The sequence below is a fragment of the Salmo salar genome, unplaced genomic scaffold, assembly GCF_905237065.1.
Source record: "Salmo salar unplaced genomic scaffold, Ssal_v3.1, whole genome shotgun sequence".
Lineage (NCBI taxonomy): Eukaryota > Metazoa > Chordata > Actinopteri > Salmoniformes > Salmonidae > Salmo > Salmo salar.
Window position 1 is genome coordinate 608,716 of NW_025550940.1, and position 25,127 is coordinate 633,842.

The 25,127-nt window shown below is 40.7% G+C and overlaps 1 protein-coding gene across 1 annotated transcript in view; it reads right to left on the minus strand.

Annotated features, from left to right (window-relative positions):
- LOC106571782 (zinc finger protein 135-like) overlaps nucleotides 1-24,076 on the minus strand; it is a gene marked incomplete at its 3' end in the record, with an annotated part of 44,615 nt that extends 20,539 nt beyond the window's left edge. Inside the window, exons 1-2 of the mRNA XM_045714135.1 lie at nucleotides 23,927-24,076; nucleotides 9,408-9,846 (exon numbers count right to left, since the gene is read on the minus strand). Coding sequence (XP_045570091.1) covers nucleotides 9,408-9,846; nucleotides 23,927-24,076 — 589 coding nt within the window. The remainder of the gene's footprint in view (nucleotides 1-9,407; nucleotides 9,847-23,926) is intronic.
- Nucleotides 24,077-25,127: the final 1,051 nt, after the last annotated feature.

The following is a 25,127-nucleotide window of genomic DNA, read 5'->3' on the forward strand; positions in this document are numbered from 1 at the left end:
AAGGAGTTGTTTCATGATATCAATGAATTAATGTCACAATGTAGAATGTTTTAACATTGTAGTAGGAGTATTTTAATGATGTCACAATGTAGAACCCTAAACGTTTGTCCCCTGTTCTATTGATTTCAACATGATATGGACATTAGCCTCAGGGGGAAAATCCAGGCTCTGAATTGAAAGGGAACTATTTATATGATTTTACAAAAAGTGACAAAAAAAATGGTGTTACACTTACCACGTTGGGGACCCACTTGAATCAAAATGCAACACTTCAAAATGTTTAGGTTTTCAATATATCACCAACTGTTTCTGCTTATTGGTTATTGATTTGGACACGTTAAAACTGTTTTGACATTGCACTATTCCCATTTAGCAAAATGTCATTCAAAAGACGTTGAAAATAAGACTATGCCCGACGTCCAATATATGTTCGGTTGTAGTTGAAAGTGAAAGAAGAATCATGACTCAAATCACCTCATATTTCAAACATTCAGCCTGACAAAATATGCCTTTTTTTTTATTATTTCATGCCTCACCATTAAGTTCATTATTGTCAATACATATTAACAAAGGGGTGTACATTTGGTTTTGATATTTCATATTTACAATTCATGTAACATTTAGTGATCATAATTATTTATGCAACCAACTGACAATTTTTGGGTACAATTATATTGACATTGTTGCCCTGCTTTTAGAATGTCAGGGTTCATTCTCAGATGTGCCAACCCAGATGTACTAGAGCATGACATTGGGGACTGGACCCTGATCCAATCGAGCCTATCGAGATATTGCAGGAGTTTGCTCTTGAAATGAGACATGACTAATACAATTTGATTTGATTTTTGTTTGGGCTTGTTCCAATGGGACGAGAGTTCTAGAAGCTAGTGAGTTTTAGGAAGACGAGAGTTCTAGAAGCTAGTGAGTTTTAGAATTCTATAGAAGAAAATTATATGATTGTATATTATTATTTAGAAGTACGTGTTTATTCTTTTTTTTAATTGTTGACAGCCAGTAGACACCATGTTTATATTGGTGAAGGTGAATCATTGTAGTTGATTATCATGTGAAATGGAAGTTGTTTTCTGTTGGTGGCGAGCAAACTTGTCCAACAAAAATATAGGACATATTTGTTGTCTTAAGGGGGAAGGTGTTACAGGCTTTGGTTTTTCCATTTATGTTTTGAGGTTGGACTTTAGCACGTCTAGCTCGTTAGCACGTCTAGCTCGTTAGCACGTCTAGCTCGTCTAGCTCGTTAGCACGTCTAGCTCGTTAGCACGTCTAGCTCGTCTAGCTCGTTAGCACGTAGGACGCACTGATAGGTGTCACCTCGTTAGTCAGTATGTGTTACACCTGTGCTGGCTTCTCCATCTCGTTAGTGGGAAGGTGTTTCACCTGAGCTGGTCCAGGTTCTATTTAAGAGTGTCTGGCCCAGTGCTCCAGTTGTCTTGAAACATGTGGAGAGGCAACACCTTTAGTTGCTCCACCTTTTTGGTTTGCTTCCTGTCTTTAAGTTTGGTGTGGGTTTTTCTTTTGTTTTCCTCTTCTTGGGCAGATTTAGTGGGTCTCATGGTGGGTGTCTTTTAGGTCCCAGTTGTTGTTACTAGTCAACTTTCAGTGGACAGCCCCTTAGTGTCTTTCAGAGCCCCTCCTAAAAAACAAGCTAATATTTTGGGTTGGATATTGCATCCAATTACTATTTTAATTAATGGCATTTCCCTCAGAATGTTCATTAGTCTTTCAGTTGTTAATCTTCTGTTTTTTATCCTCTTATGTTTGTTGTAGTAAATATTTCTCTTTATTCATTGTGTTCCATCCATGTCTGGCAAGTCTGTATACATTTGATTTGAACATGGACTCTTGGTCCATCTTAGTATGAAACCAGTATCAATCCCACTTTTCCAGCCTGCTGAAGGCGTGGTGGGGTGGTAAACACCACCCCCGGCTCTACCAGGGGCTTGAGGTGGTCTCCCACAGCTCTGCTTATGTCATGTTCTGTGGCCTTACTGTTCCATTTCTTGACTGTCCCTGCAACACAGAAACACATTTAGTCATATTATATAAAACACTCAAAGTAATGGATATGGAGCATCTATGGCCTCATTTACACCTGGCACCTGAATGTGACTTCTGTCATCTGATCACTCCAAGCTGCATTAGGTTCAGATCTACCAGGATGGGCCTTTGACATAGTCTGGACACAGTCAGGCTACTGATTATGCATCAGCAATGTAAAGAGATGGGGTGAACGAGGGGGAAAAGTACATTTGACACAAATTACCTTCATAACAAATCAAATGTTGTCGGTCACATACAGGTGTTCAGCAGATGTTATTGCAGGTGTAGTGAAATGCTTGTCCTTCTAGTTCCCACAGTGCAGCAATATCTAACAATTAATATCTAACAATTTCACAACAAATACCTAATACACACAAATCTAAGGTAAGGAATGGAATTAGGAATATATAAATATATGGATAAACAATGTCAGAGCAGAATAGACTGAGATACAGTTTATACATATGAGATGAGAAATGATATGTAAACATTATTAAAGGGCCAATGATTTCATGATGCCTGTTTAACAGTCTGATGGCCTGGAGATAGAAGCTGTTTTTCAGCCTCTCTGTGTTAGTGATGCCTGTTTAACAGTCTGATGGCCTGGAGATAGAAGCTGTTTTTCAGCCTCTGTGTTAGTGATGCCTGTTTAACAGTCTGATGGCCTTGAGATAGAAGCTGTTTTTCAGCCTCTCTGTGTTAGTGATGCCTGTTTAACAGTCTGATGGCCTGGAGATAGAAGCTGTTTTTCAGTCTTTCGGTCCCAGCTTTGATGCACCTGTACTGACCTCGCCTTCTGGATGATAGCAGGCTGAACAGGCAGTGGCTCGGGTAATAACAAAGAACAAATGTGTGTGTCTGAGGAGAAATTAACTTTCATACAGCCAAAAGGGGTGAGAAAGTACACCAATATCAGTGGACAATTTGCACTAATGTAAATAAACATGGATGATGGAACATATTCCCTTTTGCTGACGTGATGAACCACTAAGGGGACATAAATATTTACCATCTAAACCATGTGTGACCTCTCACCTCTCTGGCTGTAGAAGTGTTCTTCCTAACCAGTCTCTCAACAGCTCTCTGACTGAGCTCCACCCTCACTGGGTCTTCAGAGGAGAGGAAGGCTGAGGAGGGATGGAAGGATGAATGGATCAGTCAGTCAATAAAGTGTAGAGCTGCTGTCTATGCTGTCTGACAAAATCACTATTTTAGTAGTTCATTAAAGTAAATAAGGCTTTATGACTGCTGAATACCAACTATCAATCACTTAGATAATGTATTTTCAGGTAGAGATACATCCTTAGGACGTCCCTAGCCCGTTGAAGTTGACATTTAAAATGGTTAAGGTTAGGGTTTAGGGTAGGATGTCCCAAGGATCCCAGATAGCATTGACCATTGTGAATTATTCTGTCTCTTTTACATAGCAGGTGATGAGTTCTGATCTTGAAAATATTAAATATCCCTATTATGTGAAATTGTATGAAACAATAATGTATGTTGATGCTAATATGATGTACAATATTCCATGATGTTTCTATATGATAGAGTAATATATTTAATATGACAAATACTATTTTTTAATAGTTTCACTAATTGATTTTAATTAACTTAATCATTATGATTCAACATCAGTTCACCGTCTCACCTCATACTGTATTGGAGCAGCAGCAGCTGACTGCCCGGTTCAACATCAGTTCACCGTCTCACCTCATACTGTATTGCAGCAGCAGCAGCTGACTGCCCGGTTCAACGTCAGTTCACCGTCTCACCTCATACTGTATTGGAGCAGCAGCAGCTGACTGCCCAGTTCAACATCAGTTCACCGTCTCACCTCATACTGTATTGGAGCAGCAGCAGCTGACTGCCCAGTTCAACATCAGTTCACCGTCTCACCTCATACTGTATTGGAGCAGCAGCTGACTTGATCGTTGATACTAATCATCATGTTTGAATCTGAGAGTAAATAGAGCCGACTACACTCTAAAAATGAAGGGTTCAACTGGAGTTGTTCTCAGATCCCCTAAGAACCGTAGGGTTCTTGGTCAATGATAAACAGCCCCAAAAGGTTCTTCAAAGAACTTGTTAGAAGGTGGGTTCATCGAGGAACCTCCGTTGTTGCTGGACTTCTTCCGGGAACTTCGCAATTACAACTGAAAACGATGGTGACAAGCCTGCTACAGCATGCAATACTATTAACTCACAAGGGGGCATAACGTTACATGTACAATACTATCCAATTTTGGAAACGTTACATGGACAATACTGTCCCATTTTGGAAACGTTACATGTACAATATACTATCCCATTTTGGAAACGTTACATGTACAGTGCTATCGCATTTTGGAAACGTTACATGTCCGCCCCCTTGTGGAGGGAAATTAATATCTTAGATGGTAGCTGTAGATGGGATTCAAATGCATAATGGTATTAATACAGTGTCTAGACTACCTCTTTTGTATAAATGCCCTTCAGAATCCCAACACAGTATTGCCACGCAGCAAAATGTTGCTTATAATCTTTCAAGTCAGCCTGAGAAAATATTGAACAATGTGTACAAATATATCTTGAAATGTGATATTAGGCCTGTATGACAGTACTGTTACTGTATGGCAGTACTGTATTGGCTAGTGCTTTCTCCAATATGTTCTTCTATTTTACATTACATGTCGATGCCATTTATCTTTCAATATTTATTTAATATATATTAATGCTTGTAAGACTGTTCTTTGACACATTTTCTCTTCCTTTGAAATTCGTATAGGACAGAACATGGACACAATGCAATTGGGATCAAGAAGAAGGTACAGATATGTTGTAGGACAGCTGCATTTGAAGTGTACATTTAACCTGCATAGCAGTCAATACAAACTGAAATCTATTAGCATACAGATGTGTGCAAATGATCTTCTCAGAAATGAATCAAGTCCATGGAATGGATATGGACAACAAGATAATCCAAGGACTATCAGAGGTAGAGAGGCGAGGCAGGGGTGAGGACATCATCCTGCTATTTTGACAGTTCAGATCTCTGAGAGGAACTACAGATCTCTATGTTACTATCCAAACTTCAGATTAAGACACAACTCCCATATTGCAGTCACACAACTCTCATATCGCAGTCATACAATGCTATTCCCAAACATAACTAATCAATTAGTTGTTGTTACGAATGCCTTTGTTCCTGCAGTCTAGGGGGGGATGGAAACGAGACCCGTAACATATCTCACGCAAATTATAACAGGGAAAAGGAACAGTGAGAACAAAAACCACAGACAACTTAAATTTACCGTCAAACACGTCAGGTTTATTTTTAAACACACGGTAAAGGGGGGGGGGGGGGAGGGGCTGAACTGGACCCAAGGAAAGAAATAAGTATTCAAAAACACCCCTAAGCTAGTCTACCTGCTTCAACAACAGCTAGCTCACTAACCAATAAAATACAGTGGGTGGTTGGCCAGTTCTAACTAGTGTTCTTTAGACAATATTTACCCCAGGGGTAGTGTATGTATGTATAATATTTACCCCAGGGGTAGTGTATGCCCATGGGCGACTTGTCTTGGTACCCCCTTTTCCCACCAACAAACAAACAGTCAAACACCATAACAAAACTCACAGGATAACGGACAAAGTGACATGCAGTTGCAAAAACAAAAGAGAGAACTGATTGGGATACTTTTAAACCAAGGGAAAGGGGATGTGATTGGGTAAAAGAAAAGGAGCAGGTGTGTTCTGATTGGCAGCACCTGTGAATAGGGCAGAAGGAAAGAAAATACATGCACAGTATACCTGTATCCGTAACAGTTGTTTTTCAACAATATTTTAACCTGCAGGAGTATTTTCTCATTTCTATCTCATGGTTAGTTCCTAGGATAATGCAACTCATACATTTACATCTTTCAATACTTCTAAAATGGGGTCCAGGTTTAAAACAATTACAGTTTTAAAACAAGTATATGTTTAAAATAATTACAGGTGCACCTTACTATCTTATAATATATCATAAATGGTCTTAACTAGTAAACACAGATTCTAGTTATCTAGTTCACACAGATTCTAGATATTTAACGCTAAATGACTGAACCCAGGGCATACCTGGCAGCACATTTAAAATCATTGGAATTCACCACTTTTGAGGGTCACACAGACACTTTTCAGAATGAGGTCCTTCTTCCAATAGAGTTTAACCATGTACCGTGTTTCACACAGAACCCACAGTCACCCTGGCCCCTCACCCCTACAGACCAATCCCCACTGTGATCAATTCAGTGTCAGGATGGCTCTAGGTCGCCCGCAACCGACCAATGGTAGGTGTCTGAGTCGACTGACTCTCAGATCATCCACCACTGACTCGGCCCTGTTTACACCTCCAAGGTGTAAACATGAATACACACTCAGAGCCTCCTGACTGGGCCCTGTTTACACCTCCACACAGGAATACACACAAACTCCACTTTGCATGTTTTGCTCACCTCTTTCTTTCTTTTTAAACTACTTTCGAGATGTGGTATTCACTATATATACACTACACTGATGGTATCCACTCGGCTCGCTGCCTCTGGAGATGTACTGATGTATATACTATACTGATGGTATATCCAATCGGCTCGCTGCCTCTCAGATCAAAGGTGGGTCCATCTGCTCCGTTCCCGAAGTGTGGTCTCCCTGAGATCCCAAGATTGAGGGATCCCTCGTGCACCATTTACCCAGGTCACAAGGAGCGGTCACCAAGTGAAGATTCACATCCCCATCACCAAATGTGGTGGTTAATTCTTTAATATCAATTGAGACAAACTTATCACACAAGTCAGAGTTAATCTTAAACTAAATCTTTATTCACTTATAAGGGAGCAGGTCAATACAACAGACACATATAAAGTGAATCAATTGAGAGCTCTACAATGATGATGGCTGGTCGACAAATCATCCCCAGATGATTCGTTGTGAGCCCAGAGACAAAAGTACAAAGGTCTTTTACAGCCAAGATACACCCCTTTCAACCTACATGACCAACAGATGTATAGAACGGGTCATAAGGTTAAGATATGTATGAAAGATATTTAGAATTCTCAGCAGACAGTATCTGATGTATCTGCTGTAAAAACAGTACTCTTTGTTTAGAGACCAGGGTCTGGCCCTGGGGTCATCTCTCCCTGGTACCATATAGAACAGAAACATTAACTCATGCTCTGGAATGCAGTCTCTTTAGGTTTTATCACCCAAAAGACATTGTAAATCTCCTGTCAGTGTTTTCTCCCAGAGGCCCATCCTCAGTAGAACACAGACACTATAGTTCTAAGAACCCTCTATTCTGTTGCATAAAACAACCATTTGATGCAATAAAAGTATTATAACATAATCTTGCAATTGTGTTCGCACAGTGTCCACTGAAAGTTGACTAGTAACAACAACTGGGACCTAAAAGACACCCACCATGAGACCCACTAAATCTGCCCAAGAAGAGGCAAACAAAAGAAAAACCCACAACAAACTTAAAGACAGGAAGCAAACCAAAAAGGTGGAGCAACTAAAGGTGTTGACTCTCCACATGTATCAAGACAACTGGAGCACTGGGCCAGACACTTAAATAGAACCTGGACCAGCTCAGGTGAAACACCTTCCCACTAACGAGATAGACAAGCAAGCACAGGAGTAACACATACTGACTAACAAGGTGACACCAATCAGTGTGTCCTACGTGCTAACGAGCTAGACGAGCTAGACGTGCTAACGAGCTAGACGTGCTAACGAGCTAGACGTGCTAAAGTCCAACATCAAAACATGAATGGAAAAACCAAAGCCTGTAACAACTTAAGAGAATGCTTACCACCAACAGAAAACAACTTCCATTTCACATTATAATCAACTACAATGCTTCACCTTCCCCAATATAAACATGGTGTCTACTGGCTGTCAACAATTAAAAACAATAATTTTGTATATTTTTCCCCACTAGCTTCTAAAACTCTCCTCTTCCTAAAACTCACTGGCTTCTAGAACTCTCGTCCCCTTGGAACGAGCCCAAACAAAACTCATCTCCAATACTGAAAAACGTGCAGTGAAAATAAATTGTGATCCATGATAACTCACTGGCTAAACACAAAACTATTTAACTACCCACCCTTGAGACAATCAGAAACCAAGTTGTCCTTACCACGGACATGTCTGATTTCAAGAGGAAACTCCTGCAATATCCGTAGTAACTTTCCACCTCACTGCGGAGCTTCTCTCTCTTTTCAGGGTTCACTAGATAGGCATGTTGTTGGATCGGGGCCCAGTCCCCAATGTCATGCTCTAGTACATTTGGGTTGGCACATCTGAGAATGAACCCTGATATTCTAAAAGCAGGGCAACAATGTCAATATAATTATACCAAAAAATTGTCAGTTGGTTGCATAAATAAATATGATTACTAAATGTTACATGAAATGAAAATATGAAATAGCCCCAATGTCAAAACACAGTTTTAAAGTGTCCAAATCAATAACCAAAATGCAGAAACAGTTTGGGATAAATTGAAAACCTAAACATAAAATGTGCTATATACACAAACATCTGCCACAATAATCATATTACTTGTATTTTTTTAAACAAGCACCTTATAAACTGCACAAGCACCAGAAACGCTGTTGTTTTGACACGCAGCAATAAATCACTGATATCAATTAGGGGGGAAATCAGGTTGTACATGATGTTGAAACACAACTAAAAACACACATGGAAATTGGAGATATATTTTACCTCACTGGTTAGAGGACAACCTGCAGAAGACAGTCTGGAGTGATGCATTTAAATGAAGGGGTCGCTGAACAAATCATGATAAAATCATTTGTGCGAGAGGGAGCGAGGAGGGAGATGAGGTTGCACATCCTGTTAAAACTAACAGCTCAAAAACCACACGGAATCTGGGAATAATGTGTACATCACTGATTAGAGGACAATTTGTAGAAAACAGATCGCTACATTTTGAAGTGTTGCATTTTGATTCCAGAGGGTCACCAACGTGGTAAGTGTAACACAATTCTTTTTTTGTTAGTCACTTTTTGTTAAATCACATAAGCAGTACTCTTCCATTTCAGAGCCTGGATTTTCCCCCTGAAGCTAATATCCATATAATGTTGAAATCAATAGAACAGGGGACAAACGTTTAGGGTTCTACATTGTGACATCATTAAAATACTCCTACTACAATGTTAAAACATTCTACATTGTGACATTAATTCATTGATATCATGAAACAACTACTTCATGTATTTTCTAAAATTGTATCAGAGATCTTTTATCAGATTATCTCTGGTCAAAGCTAAGAGATTTCTCTCCTGTGTGTGTTCTCTGGTGTTGTACAAGGCTGTTTGACTGAGTAAAACTCTTCCCACATTGATCACAGCTATAAGATTTCTGTCCTGTGTGTGTTCTCTGGTGTGATATCAGATGGCCAGATCGACAAAAACTCTTCCCACATTGATCACAGCTATAAGGTTTCTCTCCTGTGTGTGTTCTCTGGTGTTGTACAAGGTTGTTTGACTGAGTAAAACTCTTCCCACATTGATTACAGCTATAAGGTTTATCTCCTGTGTGTGTTCTCTGGTGTGATATCAGGTTGGTTGACTGAGTAAAACTCTTCCCACATTGACCACAGCTATTAGATTTCTCTCCTGTGTGTGTTCTCTGATGTAATGTCAGATGGCCAGATCGACCAAAACTCTTCCCACATTGATCACAGCTATAGGGTTTTTCTCCTGTGTGTGTTCTCTGGTGTTGAGTCAGAATGTTACATGTAATAAAACTCTTCCCACATTGATCACAGCCATAGAGTTTCTCTCCTGTGTGTATTCTCTGGTGCACTGTCAGAACTCTAGATGTAACAAAACTCTTCCCACATTGATCACAGCTAAAAGACTTCTCTCCTGTGTGGATTCTCTGATGAATTTTAATGCCCGAAGAGGTGAATCTCTTCCCACAGTCAGAGCAGCAGTGAGTTCTCTTCCCTGTGGATCTCTGCGGGTGTTTCTTGAGGTGTTCTGATCTGGAGAGACTCTTCTCTGCCTCTTCAGCATCATGAGGTTGTTGAGGCTCCCCTGAGGATCCACAATAGTCACGTCTCTCTCCTGTGTGAACAACAAAGTCAGACAGATGGTTAAAGGCCCACAACAGCAGAAATCCACTGTAAAAGGTGATGCCAACAGCGTAGCCATGATGTTGTACAACAATTGACGTCTGTAATGAATGTTAAAATTATTTGACAATTGTCTTAAAATGAGCAAGAACAGTCATATTTTGTCTGGTTTTCACATTAGTAGTAAAATTGATGATTGTAGGCTAGAAATATAGAATATTCATGTTGTTGAAACTCTAAGCAGTGTGCCAGACGACTTTTGGTCTCCAACATAGGCCCCTTTCTGTGTTTAATAAAATTGTGGCACGAAGGCGATGCGCACAGAATTTGATTGCAGAAACACCTTCCTGCTAATGAGGAAACCGATAGTTATGGATGTACTATATCTGCCTGGAGCAAAAATGGTAAGCAAAGATTTTAGTTTTTCACAATGTATTCTGAATGTGAATGGGGGAAAACTCAGGGGAGAAACCTCCATTTCCAGGTTGCTTATGAGTGCATTTCACACCACTTTGGATTATAATTGTAAGGCTCATTTGAATGTCCTGCTTAATATAATGTTTGCTACAGTATTATGAATTATGTGTAATTATTGAAGAACCGCGTTAATGACAGTATCCATTTGGGTGTTGTCAATACAATTACGATTTTTTACATTTATTTTAATTTTATTTTTTAAAACCACCTTTATTTAACCAGGTATTTAACCAAGTTCTCTTTTACAACTGCGATCTGGCCAAGATAAAGCAAAGCAGTGCGACAAAAAAAACAACAGAGTTACACGTGGGATAAACAAAAGTACAGTCAATAACACAATAGAAAAATCTAAATACAGTGTGTGCAAATGGAGTAAGGAGGCACGGCAATAAATAGGCCATAGTAGCGAAGTAATTACAATTTAGCAAATTAACACTTGAGGGATAGATGTGCAGATGATGATGTGCAAGTAGAAATACTGGTGTGCAAAAGAGCAAAAAAAGTAAATAAAAACATGGGGATGAGGTAGGCAGTTGGATGGGCTATTTACAGATGGGCTGTGTACAGCTGCAGCGATTGGTTAGCTGCTCAGATAGCTGATGCTTAAAGTTAGTGAGGGAGATATAAGTCTCCAACTTCAGCGATTCGTTCCAGTAATTGGCAGAAGAGAACTGGAAGGAAAGGCGGCCAAAGTAGGTGTTGGCTTGGGGGATGACCAGTGAGATATACAGTGGGGTAAAAAAGTATTTAGTCAGCCACCAATTGTGCAAGTTCTCCCACTTAAAAAGATGAGAGAGGCCTGTAATTTTCATCATAGGTACACTTCAACTATGACAGACAAAATGAGAAAAAAAAATCCAGAAGCATTTCAAGGTCCTGGAGTGTCCTAGCCAGTCTCCAGATCTCAACCCCATAGAAAATCTTTGGAGGGAGTTGAAAGTCCGTGTTGCCCAGCGACAGCCCCAAAACATCACTGCTCTAGAGGAGATCTGCATGGAGGAATGGGCCAAAATACCAGCAACAGTGTGTGAAAACCTTGTGAAGACTTACAGAAAACATTTGACCTGTGTCATTGCCAACAAAGGGTATATAACAAAGTGTTGAGATAAACTTTTGTTATTGAATAAATACTTATTTTCCACCATAATTTGCAAATAAATTCATTAAAAATCCTACAATGTGATTTTCTGGATTTTTTTCCTCATTTTGTCTGTCATAGTTGAAGTGTACCTATGATGAAAATAACAGGCCTCTCATCTTTTTAAGTGGGAGAACTTGCACAATTGGTGGCTGACTAAATACTATTTTGCCCCACTGTACCTCCTGGAGAGCGTGCTATGGGTGGGTGTTGCTATGGTGACCAGTGAGCTGAGTTAACCTCTCTAGGGTATGTGGGACGAAATCATCCCACCTACTCAACAGCCAGTGGAATCCCGTGGCGCGATATTCAAATACCTTAGAAATGCTATTACTTAAATTTCTCAAACATATTACTATTTTACACCATTTTAAAGACAAGACTCTCGTTAATCTAACCACACTGTCCGATTTCAAAAAGGCTTTACAACGAAAGCAAAACATTAGATTATGTCAGCAGAGTACCCAGCCAGAAATAATCAGACACCCATTTTTCAAGCTAGTATATAATGTCACATAAACCCAAACCACAGCTAAATGCAGCACTAACCTTTGATGATCTTCATCAGATGACACTCCTAGGACATTATGTTATACAATACATGCATGTTTTGTTCAATCAAGTTCATATTTATATCAAAAACCAGCTTTTTACATTAGCATGTGACGTTCAGAGCTAGCATACCCACCGCAAACTTCCGGTGAATTTACTAAATTACTCACGATAAACGTTCACAAAAAACACAACAATTATTTTAAGAATTATAGATACAGAACTCCTTTATGCAATCGCTATGTCCGATTTTAAAATAGCTTTACGGCAAAAGCACATTTTGCAATATTCTGAGTAGATAGCTCGCCATCACGGGCTAGCTATTTTGACTCCCACCAAGTTTGTCCCTCACCAAACTCCGATTTACTATAAGAAAAATTGGATTACCTTTGCTGTTCTTCGTCAGAATGCACTCCCAGGACTTCTACTTCAATAACAAATGTTGGTTTGGTTCAAAATAATCCATAGTTATGTTCAAATATCCTCTGTTTTGTTCGTGTGTTCATGACACTATCCGAAGGGTGACGAAGGGTTACGCGCCCGACGCATTTCGTGACAAAAAAATTGTAAATATTCCATTACCGTACTTCGAAGCATGTCAACCGCTGTTTAAAATCAATTTTTATGCGATTTTTCTCGTAAAAAAGCGATAATATTCCGACCGGGAAATCCTGTTTTCGTTCAAAGACGAAAAAATAAAAACATGGGGTCGGCTCGTGCAAGCGCCCCCAGTCTCATTGTTCTCTGATTGACCACTATCCAAATGCGCTACTGTTTTTCAGCCATGGCCTGCAGAGTCATCATTCACTGTTCTGCCGCCTTCTGAGAGCCTATGGGAGCCGTAGGAAGTGTCACGTTACAGCAGAGATCCTCAGTTTTCAATAAAGAGAGTGTAGAAGGCCAAGGAATGGTCAGAGAGGGCACTTCCTGTAAGGAATCTTCTCAGGTTTTTGCCTGCCATATGAGTTCTGTTATACTCACAGACACCATTCAAACAGTTTTAGAAACTTTAGGGTGTTTTCTATCCAAATCAAACAATTATATGCATATTCTAGTTTCTGGGCAGTAGTAATAACCAGATTAAATCGGGTACGTTTTTTATCCGGCCGTGCAAATACTGCCCCCTACCCTAGAGAGGGTAAGGCGGCCTAGCAAAGACTTATAGATGACCTGGAGCCAGTGGGTCTGGCGACGAATATGTAGTGAGGGCCAGCCGACGAGAGCATACAGGTCCCAGTGGTGGGTGGTATATGGGGCTTTGGTGACAAAACAGATGGCACTGTGATAGACTGCATCCAGTTTGCTGAGTAGAGTGTTGGAGGCTATTTTGAAAATGACATCACCGAAGTCAAGGATCGGTAGAATAGTCAGTTTTACGAGGGTATGTTTGGCAGCATGAGTGAAGGAGGCTTTGCTGCGAAATAGGAAGCCGATTCTAGATTTAATTTTGGATTGGAAATGCTTAATGTGACTCTGGAGAGTTTACAGTCTAGCCAGACACCTAGGTATTTATAGTTGTCCACATATTCTAAGTCAGAACCTGCTGGACGGATGGGCGGGTGCGGGCAACAATCAGTTGAAGAGCATTCATTTAGTTTTACTAGCATTTAAGAGCAGTTGGAGGCCACGGAAGGAGTGTTGTATGGCATTGAAGCTAGTTTGGAGGTTTGTTAACACAATGTCCAAAGAAGGGCCAGATGTATACAGAATGGTGACGTCTGCGTAGAGGTGGATCAAGGAATCACCCGCAGCAAGAGCAACATTGTTGGTATATACAGAGAAAAGAGTCGGTCCGAGAATTGAAACCTGTGGTACCCCATAGACTGCCAGAGATCCGGACAACAGGCCCTCCGATTTGACACACTGAACTCTGTCTGAGAAGTAGTTGGTGAACCAGGCGAGGCAGTCATTTGAGAAACCAAAGCTATTGAGTCTGCCGATAAGAATACGGTGATTGACAGAGTCGAAAGCCTTGGCCAGGTCGATGAAGACTGCTGCACAGTACTGTCTTTTATCGATGGTGGTTATGATATCGTTTAGTACCTTGAGCGTGGCTGAGGTGCACCCGTGACCAGCTCGGAAACCGGATTGCACAGCAGAGAAGGTACGGTGGGATTCGAAATGGTCAGTGATCTGTTTGTTAACTTGGTTTTCAAAGACTTTAGAATGGCAGGGCAGGATGGTGATTGGTCTGTAATAGTTTGGGTCTAGAGTGTCACCCCCTTTGAAGAGGGGATGACCGCAGAAGCGTTCCAATCTTTAGGAATCTCAGACGATACTAAAGAGAGGTTGAACAGACTAGTAATAGGGGTTGACACAATGGTGGCGGATAATTTTAGAAAGAGAGGGTCCAGATTGTCTAGCCCAGCTGATTTGTACGGGTCCAGGTTTTGCAACTCTTTCAGAACCTCAGCTATCTGGATTTGGGTGAAGGAGAAGCTGGGGAGGCTTGGGCAAGTAGCTGCGGGGGGGTGGGGAGCTGTTGGCCGGGGTTGGGGTAGCCAGGAGGAAAGCATGGCCAGCCGTAGAGAAATGTTAATTGAAATTCTCCATTATCATGGATTTATCGGTGGTGACAGTGTTTCCTAGCCTCAGTGCAGTGGGCAGCTGGGATGAGGTGCTCTTATTCTCCATGGACTTTACAGTGTCCCAACACTTTTTGGAGTTAGAGCTACAGGATGCAAATTTCTGTTTGAAAAAGCTAGCCTTTGCTTTCCTAACTGACTGTGTGTATTGGTTGCTGACTTCTCTGAAAAGTTACATATAGCGGGGACTATTCGATGTTAGTGCAGTACGCCACAGGATGTTTTTGTGCTGGTCGAGGGCAGTCAGGTCTGGAGTGAACCAAGGGCTATATCTGTTCTTAGTTATACATTTTTGAAAGGGGCATGCTTATTAAAGGTGGTGAGGAAATTACAATTAAAGAACAACCAGGCATCCCCTACTGACAGGATGAGGTCAATATCCTTCCAGGACACCCGGGCCAGGTCGATTAGAAATGCCTTCTTGCAGAAGTGTTTTAGGGAGCGTTTGACAGTGATGAGGGGTGGTCGTTTGACCGCAGACCCATAACGGATGCAGGCAATGAGGCAGTGATCGCTGAGATCCTGATTGAAAACAGCAGAGGTGTATTTGGAAGGCAAGTTGGTCAGGATAATATCTATGAGGGTGCCCATGTTTACGGATTTAGGGTTGTACCTGGTGGGTTCCTTGATAATTTATGTGAGATTGAGTGCATCTGGCTTGGATTGTAGGACGGCCGGGGTGTTTACCTCACTAGGGTAGGGGGCACTATTTTCACCTCCGGATTTGTCACGTCCTGACCCTTGTAAGATGTCATTTTCTATAGTAGAGTAGGTCAGGGCGTGACAAGGGGGTGTTTTGTGTTTTTCTATGTTTACTATGTTTTAGTTCTAGTTTTTCTATGTTGTTGTTTTTTTGGGTTGATCTCCAATTGGAGGCAGCTGGTCCTCGTTGCCTCTGATTGGAGATCATATTTAAGTAGGGGGTTTCCTTCCTGGGTTTTGTGGGTGATTATATTTTGAGTAGTGTTTGTTTCTCTCTGCGTCACAGTTTATTGTTTTGTCACATTCTAGTTTATTTATGTATTGCATTAAGTTTCACTGATTAAATAAATATGTGGAACTACACATACGCTGCATCTTGGTCCGCTCCTTCCGACAGCCGTGACAGGATTAAAAGCGTGCCCAAAGTAAACTGCCTGTTTCTCAGGCCCAGAAGCTAGGATATGCATATATTTGCATATTATTGGTAGATTTGGAGAGGAAACACTCTGAAGTTTCCAAAACTGTTAAAATAATGTCTGTGAGTATAACATAACTGATATGACAGGTGAAGACCTGAGAAAAATCTATCCAAGAAGTGGGATTCTTTTTATTTTTCCATTGACTGCCTATAGAGATTGCATTGACGTAGGACTCAAACTGCACTTCCTACGGCTTCCACTAGATGGCAACAGTCTTTAGAAATTGTTTCAGGCTTGTATTCTGAAAAATGAGAGTGTAAGACCACTCTGAATGAGTAGACCATTCAGTGGCCCAGAGATTTTTCATGCGCGAGACCGAGAGCGCACCTTTCTTGTTTACCTTTTATATTGACGACGTTATTGTCCGGTTGAAATGTTATCTATTATTTAGGCTAAAAACAACCTGAGGATTAATTATAAACATCGTTTGACATGTTTCTACGAACTTTACTGATACTTTCCGGGTTTTTCGTCTGGCTGTAGTGACTGCCTTTGAGCCTGTGGATTACTGAACAAAACGCATGAACAAAACTGAGGTTTTTGGATATAAAGAGAGACTTTACAGAACACAACAAACATTTATTGAGTAAATGGGAGTCTTGCGAGTGCAACGATATGAAGATCATCAAAAGTAAGTGATTCATTTTATCGCTATTTCTGACTTGTGTAACTCCTCTACTTGGCTGGTAACTGTTAGTAATGATTTGTCTGCTGGGCGCTGTTCTCAGATAATCGCATGGTATGCTTTCACGGTAAAGCCTTTTTGAAATCTGACACCGTGGTTTGATTAACAAGAAGTTAATCTTTAAACCGATGTATAACACTTGTATGTTTTATGAATTCTTATAATGAGTATTTCTGTTTTTGAATTTGGCGCTCTGCAATTTCACTGGATGTTGGCCATGTGGGACGGTAGCGTCCCACACCCCCTAGAGAGGTTAAGCATATCCCAGTTTAGGTCACCTAACAGAACGAACTCTGAAGATAGATGGGGGCCAATCAATTCATATATGGTGTCCAGGGCACAGCTGGGAGCTGAGGGGGGTCTGTAACAGGCGGCAACAGTGAGACTTATTTCTGGAGAGATTCATTTTTTTAAATAGAAGCTCAAACTATTTGGGCTTAGACCTGGAAAGTATGATAGAACTTTGCAGGCCATCTCTGCAGTAGATTGCAACTACTCTCATTTTGATGGAAAATGTTGTATTTGGGGATGGAAATTTCCGAATTTTTGGTGACCTTCCAAAGCCAGGATTCAGACACGGCAAGGACATCAAGGTTGGCGGAGTGTGCTAAAGCAGTGAGTAAAACAAACTTAGGGAGGAGGCTTCTGATGTTAACATGCATGAAACCAAGGCTTTTACGGTTACAGAAGTCAACAAATGAGAGCGCCTGGGGACACACAGGGCCTGGGATAACCTCTACATCACCAGAGGAGTAGGATGAGGGTACGGCTAAAGGCTTTCAGAACTGGTCGGCTCCCTCCGGTCAGGTTATGTTGACGACTGGCTCCCTCCGGTCAGGTTATGTTGACGACTGGCTCCCTCCGGTCAGGTTATGTTGACGACTGGCTCCCTCCAGTCAGGTTATGTTGACGACTGGCTCCCTCCAGTCATTTGTGTGTTTTAATTATTTAATCAAATAGCATGCTTAAAGCATCAGACAAGTTCAGTACATATAGTTGATTTTATAAAAACACATGGGGCGATTTGTAGAAAGAACAGATGACTCTTGGTTGACCAAGATTTATTTTAGTTGGGGACAGCACTAGAACATGATTTTGGGGCTCCCGAGTGGCGCAGCGGGCACTGCATCTCAGTGCTTGAGGCTTCACTACAGACACCCTGGTTCAAATCCAGGCTGTATCACAACCGGCCGTGATTTGGAGTCCCATAGGGCAGCGCACAATTGGCCCAGCGTTGTCCGGGGTAGGCAGTCATTGTAAATAAGAATTTGTTCTGAACTGACTTGCCTAGTTAAATAAAGGTTACATTTAAATACATTTAAAAAATAGAGTTTCATGACAAACCATTTTTTACAAATCCGGCAAGGCACCAATTTTGAGACGGGGTTTAAAACAAAGGTTTCAAACCAATTCATGAATGTAATTGAATCTAGGTATGTCTTGCCTTTAATGTAATGGCATGAAAAACAATTGGCTGAATATTGTTAGGGTTGAACTGGCTATTTGTATGCATAACTTATATAATATACTGGGGAAGCTATGCTACAATGTTAAGTATAAACTACGGATAAATCAACTGCTGAAGACAAGAAGAACTACAACCGGAAACAGGAACTGCGTCACGAGGCTGGGACCAGCCTGCACGCCGACGATAGGAGGAGCAAGTTTAAACCATGCTCCTCCTCCCTCTGACAGGCCAGCATTGAGCGGTAACTATCTCTGTCAGAGTATATAAGAGAGAACAATAGGATGTGACGTCCTCTTCTCTGTCTGCCCCGCGAGGTGTCACAGAGAGACCGTATACGAATGACATATTTACCATACACGTGTTTGCATTAATTAAAGTACAGCTAAATCAGAAGTTACTATGTGCTGACTATTTTGTTCTGATACCAGAAACGAATAAGAAGCAATTTTAACATAGTAACCCCGACGGTCTGGTTGAAAGAACGTCTTCGCTGAGCATTGATCAGCCAATTGGAATTCGCTTTCGGGAAACGGTGTGCTTCTCAAAGAGTCCGGACAACTAAAAAAAAGGTAAGCAGACACCTATTGTTATAATAACTAAAGATCTGCATATTGGCTTTAACCAAATAAATTTTGCGAAGCACCTGTTCGATGTAAGTGAACCAAATTATGAATTATTATGAGTAGATAAGTAATATTGTATTGTCATTATGGTGAATGTGTTGTTATTACCTGGGTAACTTTGAGTATTGTTCTACCGGCAAGATCCGTGACACTATAGGTCACGATTAGGACCGGAGAAAATACTGAAACCTCCGGCTGGGATCGTCACGAGTAGGGTGCAACCCGGAGATATAGGGACTAATTGAATAATGAAATCTCCGGCTGGGATCGTAACACACAGGGTGCGACCCGAAGATATAAAATAGAAAATACTGAGATCTCCGGCTGGGATCGCCACTTGGAGGGTGCGACCCGGGGGTAAAGGGAATAATTGAAAGGCCAGTAAAAGGACTGGAGGAATATTTTAGATAGGACGATAATTGTGGCTATTGGTAAAGCACGTACTGCAGGCGTGCCTTGGGTTGTAACGTATATGTTTTGAATGGTGGGGTAATGTGATTTTGATATACTAAGGGTATGGTTAAGTTTCAAGAAGTATATGTTTTAATTGATGGGTTATCGTGGGCACTGCTGGGGATTTATCAATTGATTTATGTTCAATGGTTGATGGTACGCAGGCACCACGTTTGAATAAGGAGGGCTAAGACGGGTTGATTTATCAATTATTTTGCTGTTTTAATGTTTAAATGTTTGATGGTGTAGAATGGTTTGATTTATTGATTTTGTTGATATCTGGTAATGGTCAAGTGTACGAACACCAAGTTTAGATAGGTGGGCTAGAAGCGGGGTGATTTATCAATTAATTTTAGGTTTGGTGCTTGACACGGTATAACACCGAGTTTAATTAATAGGGTTAGAATAACTTGGATTATTGTTTAATTTGATGTTTTATTGATGGACACTGTATAGCACTGATTTTGAATAATTTGTTGTTTTATTGATGGACACTGTACAACACTAAGTTTAAATAATTTGATGTTTAATAAGAAACACTGTATAATCTGAATTGAAATAATTGGGTTGAAATGTTCTGAAGTGATATTTGATTTGATATCTGAATTGTATTGAATAGCTCCGGTTCCAAATAATTAGGTTAAATTAAGAACCGAGTTTAACTAAATAGGTTGGGAAAATTTGATTTAAATAAATAGTTAACGTGCTTTAAATAAGGGATTAATTATCAAATTGGTTAGAAATAAAAATGAAAATAATACAGTAAAACTAAAATATGACTATCAGTGAAGAAGCGGAGAGAGTATTACAGGCTCTAAAATCCACGCTGGAAATCAATGGAGGGAAGGAATGGAAGAGACGAGGAGAGAAACTCTATATGGATTGGATAGAGGATGGTTGGGTATTGTCCCCCGATGGAGTTCCCACAGAAGGTGAGCCAGGTAGAATACTGGGAGCATTGAAGCGGAAAATTCAGAAAGCAGAGGGGAAATGGAAGAAAGCGGGAGAACCCAGAGAAGGTAAAATTATGGAAGCAATGGAGAAAGCCAGACAGGAGAGAATAGGACTGATAATGATAGAGAAACTTAAGAAAATGGGGAAAGAAAAACAAAGTAACGAGGACAGGATTTAGCCACTTTATTGAAAAAAGTGGATAGAAACAGAGGGAGCAACACAGTCTCACAATCAATTCGTGCATATATGCACATAATGCATTTCAGCAAATTTCGTGTGTTTTTGTGCGTTTTGGTGTGACTTAATTCGTGAGAAAAGACACAAATTTTATGTGCTTGTTAATTCGTGCGAAAAGACACAAATTTAACCAGTAGGCGACAGAAGCCTTTTGCAACAACCATATAGACGCGATAGTTTATATTTAATTTTTGTTCTTCTTAATGGCTAATTCAACGTTATGAATATACAGGAATGTTGTCTTTGTTTAACCCTGTTTTAAAACGTGTCGTTGTAAGCCTATATGCACTGTTTTAGACTTTCTGAAAATAATTTTTGAGAAAAGACGCACATTTACGTGCGACTTAATTTGTGGGAAAATTTGTTTTATTAATGCCAAATGCAGTTTTCTGTGCTTGATTTCGCTTAATACTTTGGATACTGGTGCACTTGTTAACCTCTATGGGCTAGGTGGGACGCTTGCTCGCTTCATCAGATGACAACCTTAGGACATTATGTTATACAATACATGCATGTTTTGCTCAATCAAGTTCATATTTATATCAAAAACCAGCTTTTTACATTAGCATGTGACTAGCATTCCCACCGAACACTGCCGGTGAATTTACTAAATTACTCACGATAAACGTTCACAAAAAACATAACAATTATTTTAAGAATTATAGATACAGAACTCCTCTATGCACTCCCTATGTCCGATTTTAAAATAGCTTTTCGGTGAAAGCACATTTTGCAATATTCTCAGTAGATAGCCCGGCATCACAGGGCTAGCTATTTAGACACCCAGCAAGTTTAGCACTCACCAAAGTCAGATTTACTATAAGAAAAATGTTATTACCTTTGCTGTTCTTCGTTAGAATGCACTCCCAGGACTTCTACTTCAATAACAAATGTTGGCTTGGTCCCAAATAATCCATTGTTATATCCAAATAGCGGCGTTTTGTTCGTGCGTTCAAGACACTATCCGAAAGGGTAAATAAGGGTGACGAGCACGGCGCATTTCGTGACAAAAAAATTATAAATATTCCATTACCGTACTTCGAAGCATGTCAACCGCTGTTTAAAATCAATTTTTATGCAATTTTTCTCGTAAAAAAGCGATAATATTCCAACCGGGAAAGCATGTATACGTACAAAGAGAGAAAAAATAAAAACATCTCGTGCCCTCGTGCACGAGCCTGAGTCTCAGAGTACTCTGACCGGCCACTATCCAAACGCGATAATGTGTTTCAGCCTGGGGCTGCCTCGATATCATTCAGCTTTTTCCCGGGTTCTGAGAGCCTATGGGAGCCGTAGGAAGTGTCACGTTACAGGAAAGATCCTCAGTCTTCAATAAAAAGAGCCAAGATGAACAACAACTTGTCAGACAGGCCACTTCCTGTTCAGAATCTTCTCAGGTTTTTGCCTGCCATATGAGTTCTGTTATACTCAGACACCATTCAAACAGTTTTAGAAACTTTAGGGTGTTTTCTATCCAAAGCCAATAATTATATGCATATTCTAGTTACTGGGCAGGAGTAGTAACCAGATTAAATCGGGTACGTTTTTTATCCGGCCGTGTAACATGGAATTTTTACTAGGATTAAATGTCAGGAATTGTGAAAAACTGAGTTTAAATGTATTTGGCTAAAGTGTATGTAAACTTCCGACTTCAACTGTAGCTACCTAACGTTAGTTGGCTACTTATACATCAAATTTACCAGTATATTAACTATATTCTAACTAACTACCCAACGTTTATTGACTTGATTATTCACATCATTCTTAGCCAAGGGGTCGTGTGCTTTCTCAGTGGACATTGTTAATTCGGGTGCGTTCCTAAATTCGCTCTGGCTCTCTACTCCGATTTCAGAGCACTCTCGTCTGAGTGTACCGGAGCTTAGAATAACTGAAGAATTTACTAGCGCTCAACACCCATTGATTATGTCCAGGTGTCAGTAAACGTTAAAAAAGCTCAAATTAAATTGTTGCGAGCAGCACAGTTAGTCACCAACGCTCTGGATAACATAAAAACAGCCTAACCAGCTCTGCTAGGGCAAGTAAAATGGTAAGAGTGAGGTTTTTTCTCATTTGTGTCAAGCAAGCTATCCAACGGTAGCCAGTTAGCTTAGGTGCTTTACTGTCGTTGTGAGGTCAGAACGCTTGGATCGACCCTACTCCTCAGCCATATAGTATTGGTTTACAAACAGTGGCCTTATACGAGCTCATGTTTTGGTGTCTGATGGGGTAATACAGTTGAATCATTTGAGGCATTTATAAGTTATATTCTTCAAGAATCAATGGCTAGATGGTAAATGGGTCTTTCTATAACTGCCAGTGAAGATTTCCTGTGGGGGTCAAATTGTTAGAGCTGTTGATAAGTCATTGTATAATATTCTGGCAATTATTTTCATGCCATTACATTGAAGGCGAACATTTGTCTTTTCTGAGCAAGGTGTTGCTAAAATAATGTTAGCCGCTAATCACTAGCTTGCTTGCTAAATGTATTAAGAGTCAAACGTAGCTGGCTAATACTGCCTGGTGCCAGTGCTGGTGTAGGCATAGATAAGCATGTTTGTGCAGCGGTATCTTATCAGAGAGGAATAACAAGTTTGAATATGTTGGCTAGCTAGCCGGCTACATGAAGTAAGAAAACATGTAATGTAACATCTAATTTGGGTCATCTTTTTTTTTTGAAAGAACAAATCATTCTAATTAAAATTATAGAATACAAAATAAACAGTTTGACTAGTGCAATTTCTCACTTGCGCTATAAACACAACTCAGTCCACCTTCTACACTATTAGTGTGTTGGGATCCTTCTCCTGCATGGCTTCACTGCAGACTGTGGGACATCCACTACCTTCTCTCTACTCACTCCTTCAGCTATTTTCACTGCCTGCACATAGGACACCTGCTGGATGGGCCTGATCCTAGCTACTGTGACATCCTTCATCCGTACAGGGCACTCCAGGATCTTGGGAACGTGATTCCCATCACAATTACAACAACATGCTTCATCTGACTCTTCAACTACGACATATTTATTCCTTGGACGAACACTTGCCACGTGTCCAAACTTTTACAATTGTAACACCGCAGCGGCTTCTGTACATAGGGTCTCACCGCATATCTCACATACCCAGGTTTTACATAAGATGGGAGAATCAGTTCACCAAACGACAGTAAAACCTTCCTGCTATCATTCATTTTATTGACGTGCGTATACCTGGAATGTTATACCTAAACCACCCAGCCTCTATGTCCAACGCAACACCAGAGATGACACTTTTAACCGGTGCCCTACTCTGAAAGTCATAGCTTTTCACATCGTACGTCCACATCTTGTTGAGTCACAGAGCTTCTCCTTTTGTGCTGTTGACACACAATCAGCATCATACCGCTCCTGGTCACTCAAACCGATTCCACTTTACCCAATTCATCCTTCACCATCTTTGAGACCTCTAACGGGTCACCCAAAAAAACATCCTTGCTGATGATTCCCACTCCAACCATAAACTGCTGTTCATTGCCAACTTTAGCCCCTTTCACTCCACTGTTCTTCACCATCGTCCACTCAGTCTCAACAACTGTACAGAGTCACTGTTCTTCACCATCGTCCACTCAGTCTCACCAACTGTACAGTGTCACTGTTCTTTACCATCGTCCACTCAGTCTCACCAACTGTACAGAGTCACTGTTCTTTACCATCGTCCACTCAGTCTCACCAACTGTACAGAGTCACTGTTCTTTACCATCGTCCACTCAGTCTCACCAACTGTACAGAGTCACTGTTCTTCACCATCGTCCACTCAGTCTGCACAACTGTACAGAGTCACTGTTCTTCACCATCGTCCACTCAGTCTGCACAACTGTACTCACACCAAGAGAATCCCACAATGCTTCCTCCATTTCTCATCCAGTGATCCCCTGGACTCCCTGCTCTTTGCTGTGAAAGATGAGAGTTTGTGTTCTCGAAGTAGCATCTATATTGTTCTCATTCCATTACAGTTGCTGCTTCACAAACTTTTTGAATAAAAAAATATTGTGAAAATGTTGTCCATATTGCCCAGCCCTACCTAACCTAGCTAGACTAAAGAGCCTCCTGACTAACGTTGGCTAGCATGCATAACTTCTGGTGAATGAAGCTTACTTGTGTTCCCCCGGGCTTTTAAAAGAGATTTTGTGACAATTAGCTTAGGAACTGTGTCACAGCATCACAATGTGAAATGCGATTGGTCGACAGTCTCTTGGACGGGCATTATACGTTTTGAAATTTTCTGGAAAAGTGTTTCTTTGGAAACTTTTGTTTACTAGCCTGCTTATTGAATTTGGAATGCACTGTAGTGCTCATCTCTGAAACTCACTTAGATAATTCCTTTGATACAGCAGTAGCAATACAGGAATATAACAACTACAGAAAAGACAGGAATGCCTATGGGGGAGGTGTTGCTGTATACAGTGCATTCGGAAAGTATTCAGACCCCTCTGTCAGGTTGGATGGGGAACGTCATTGCACAGCTATTTTCAGGTTTCTCCAGAGATGTTAGATCAGGTTCCAGTCCGGGCTCTGGCTGGGCCACTCAAGGACATAGAGACTTATCCTGAAGCCACTCCTGCG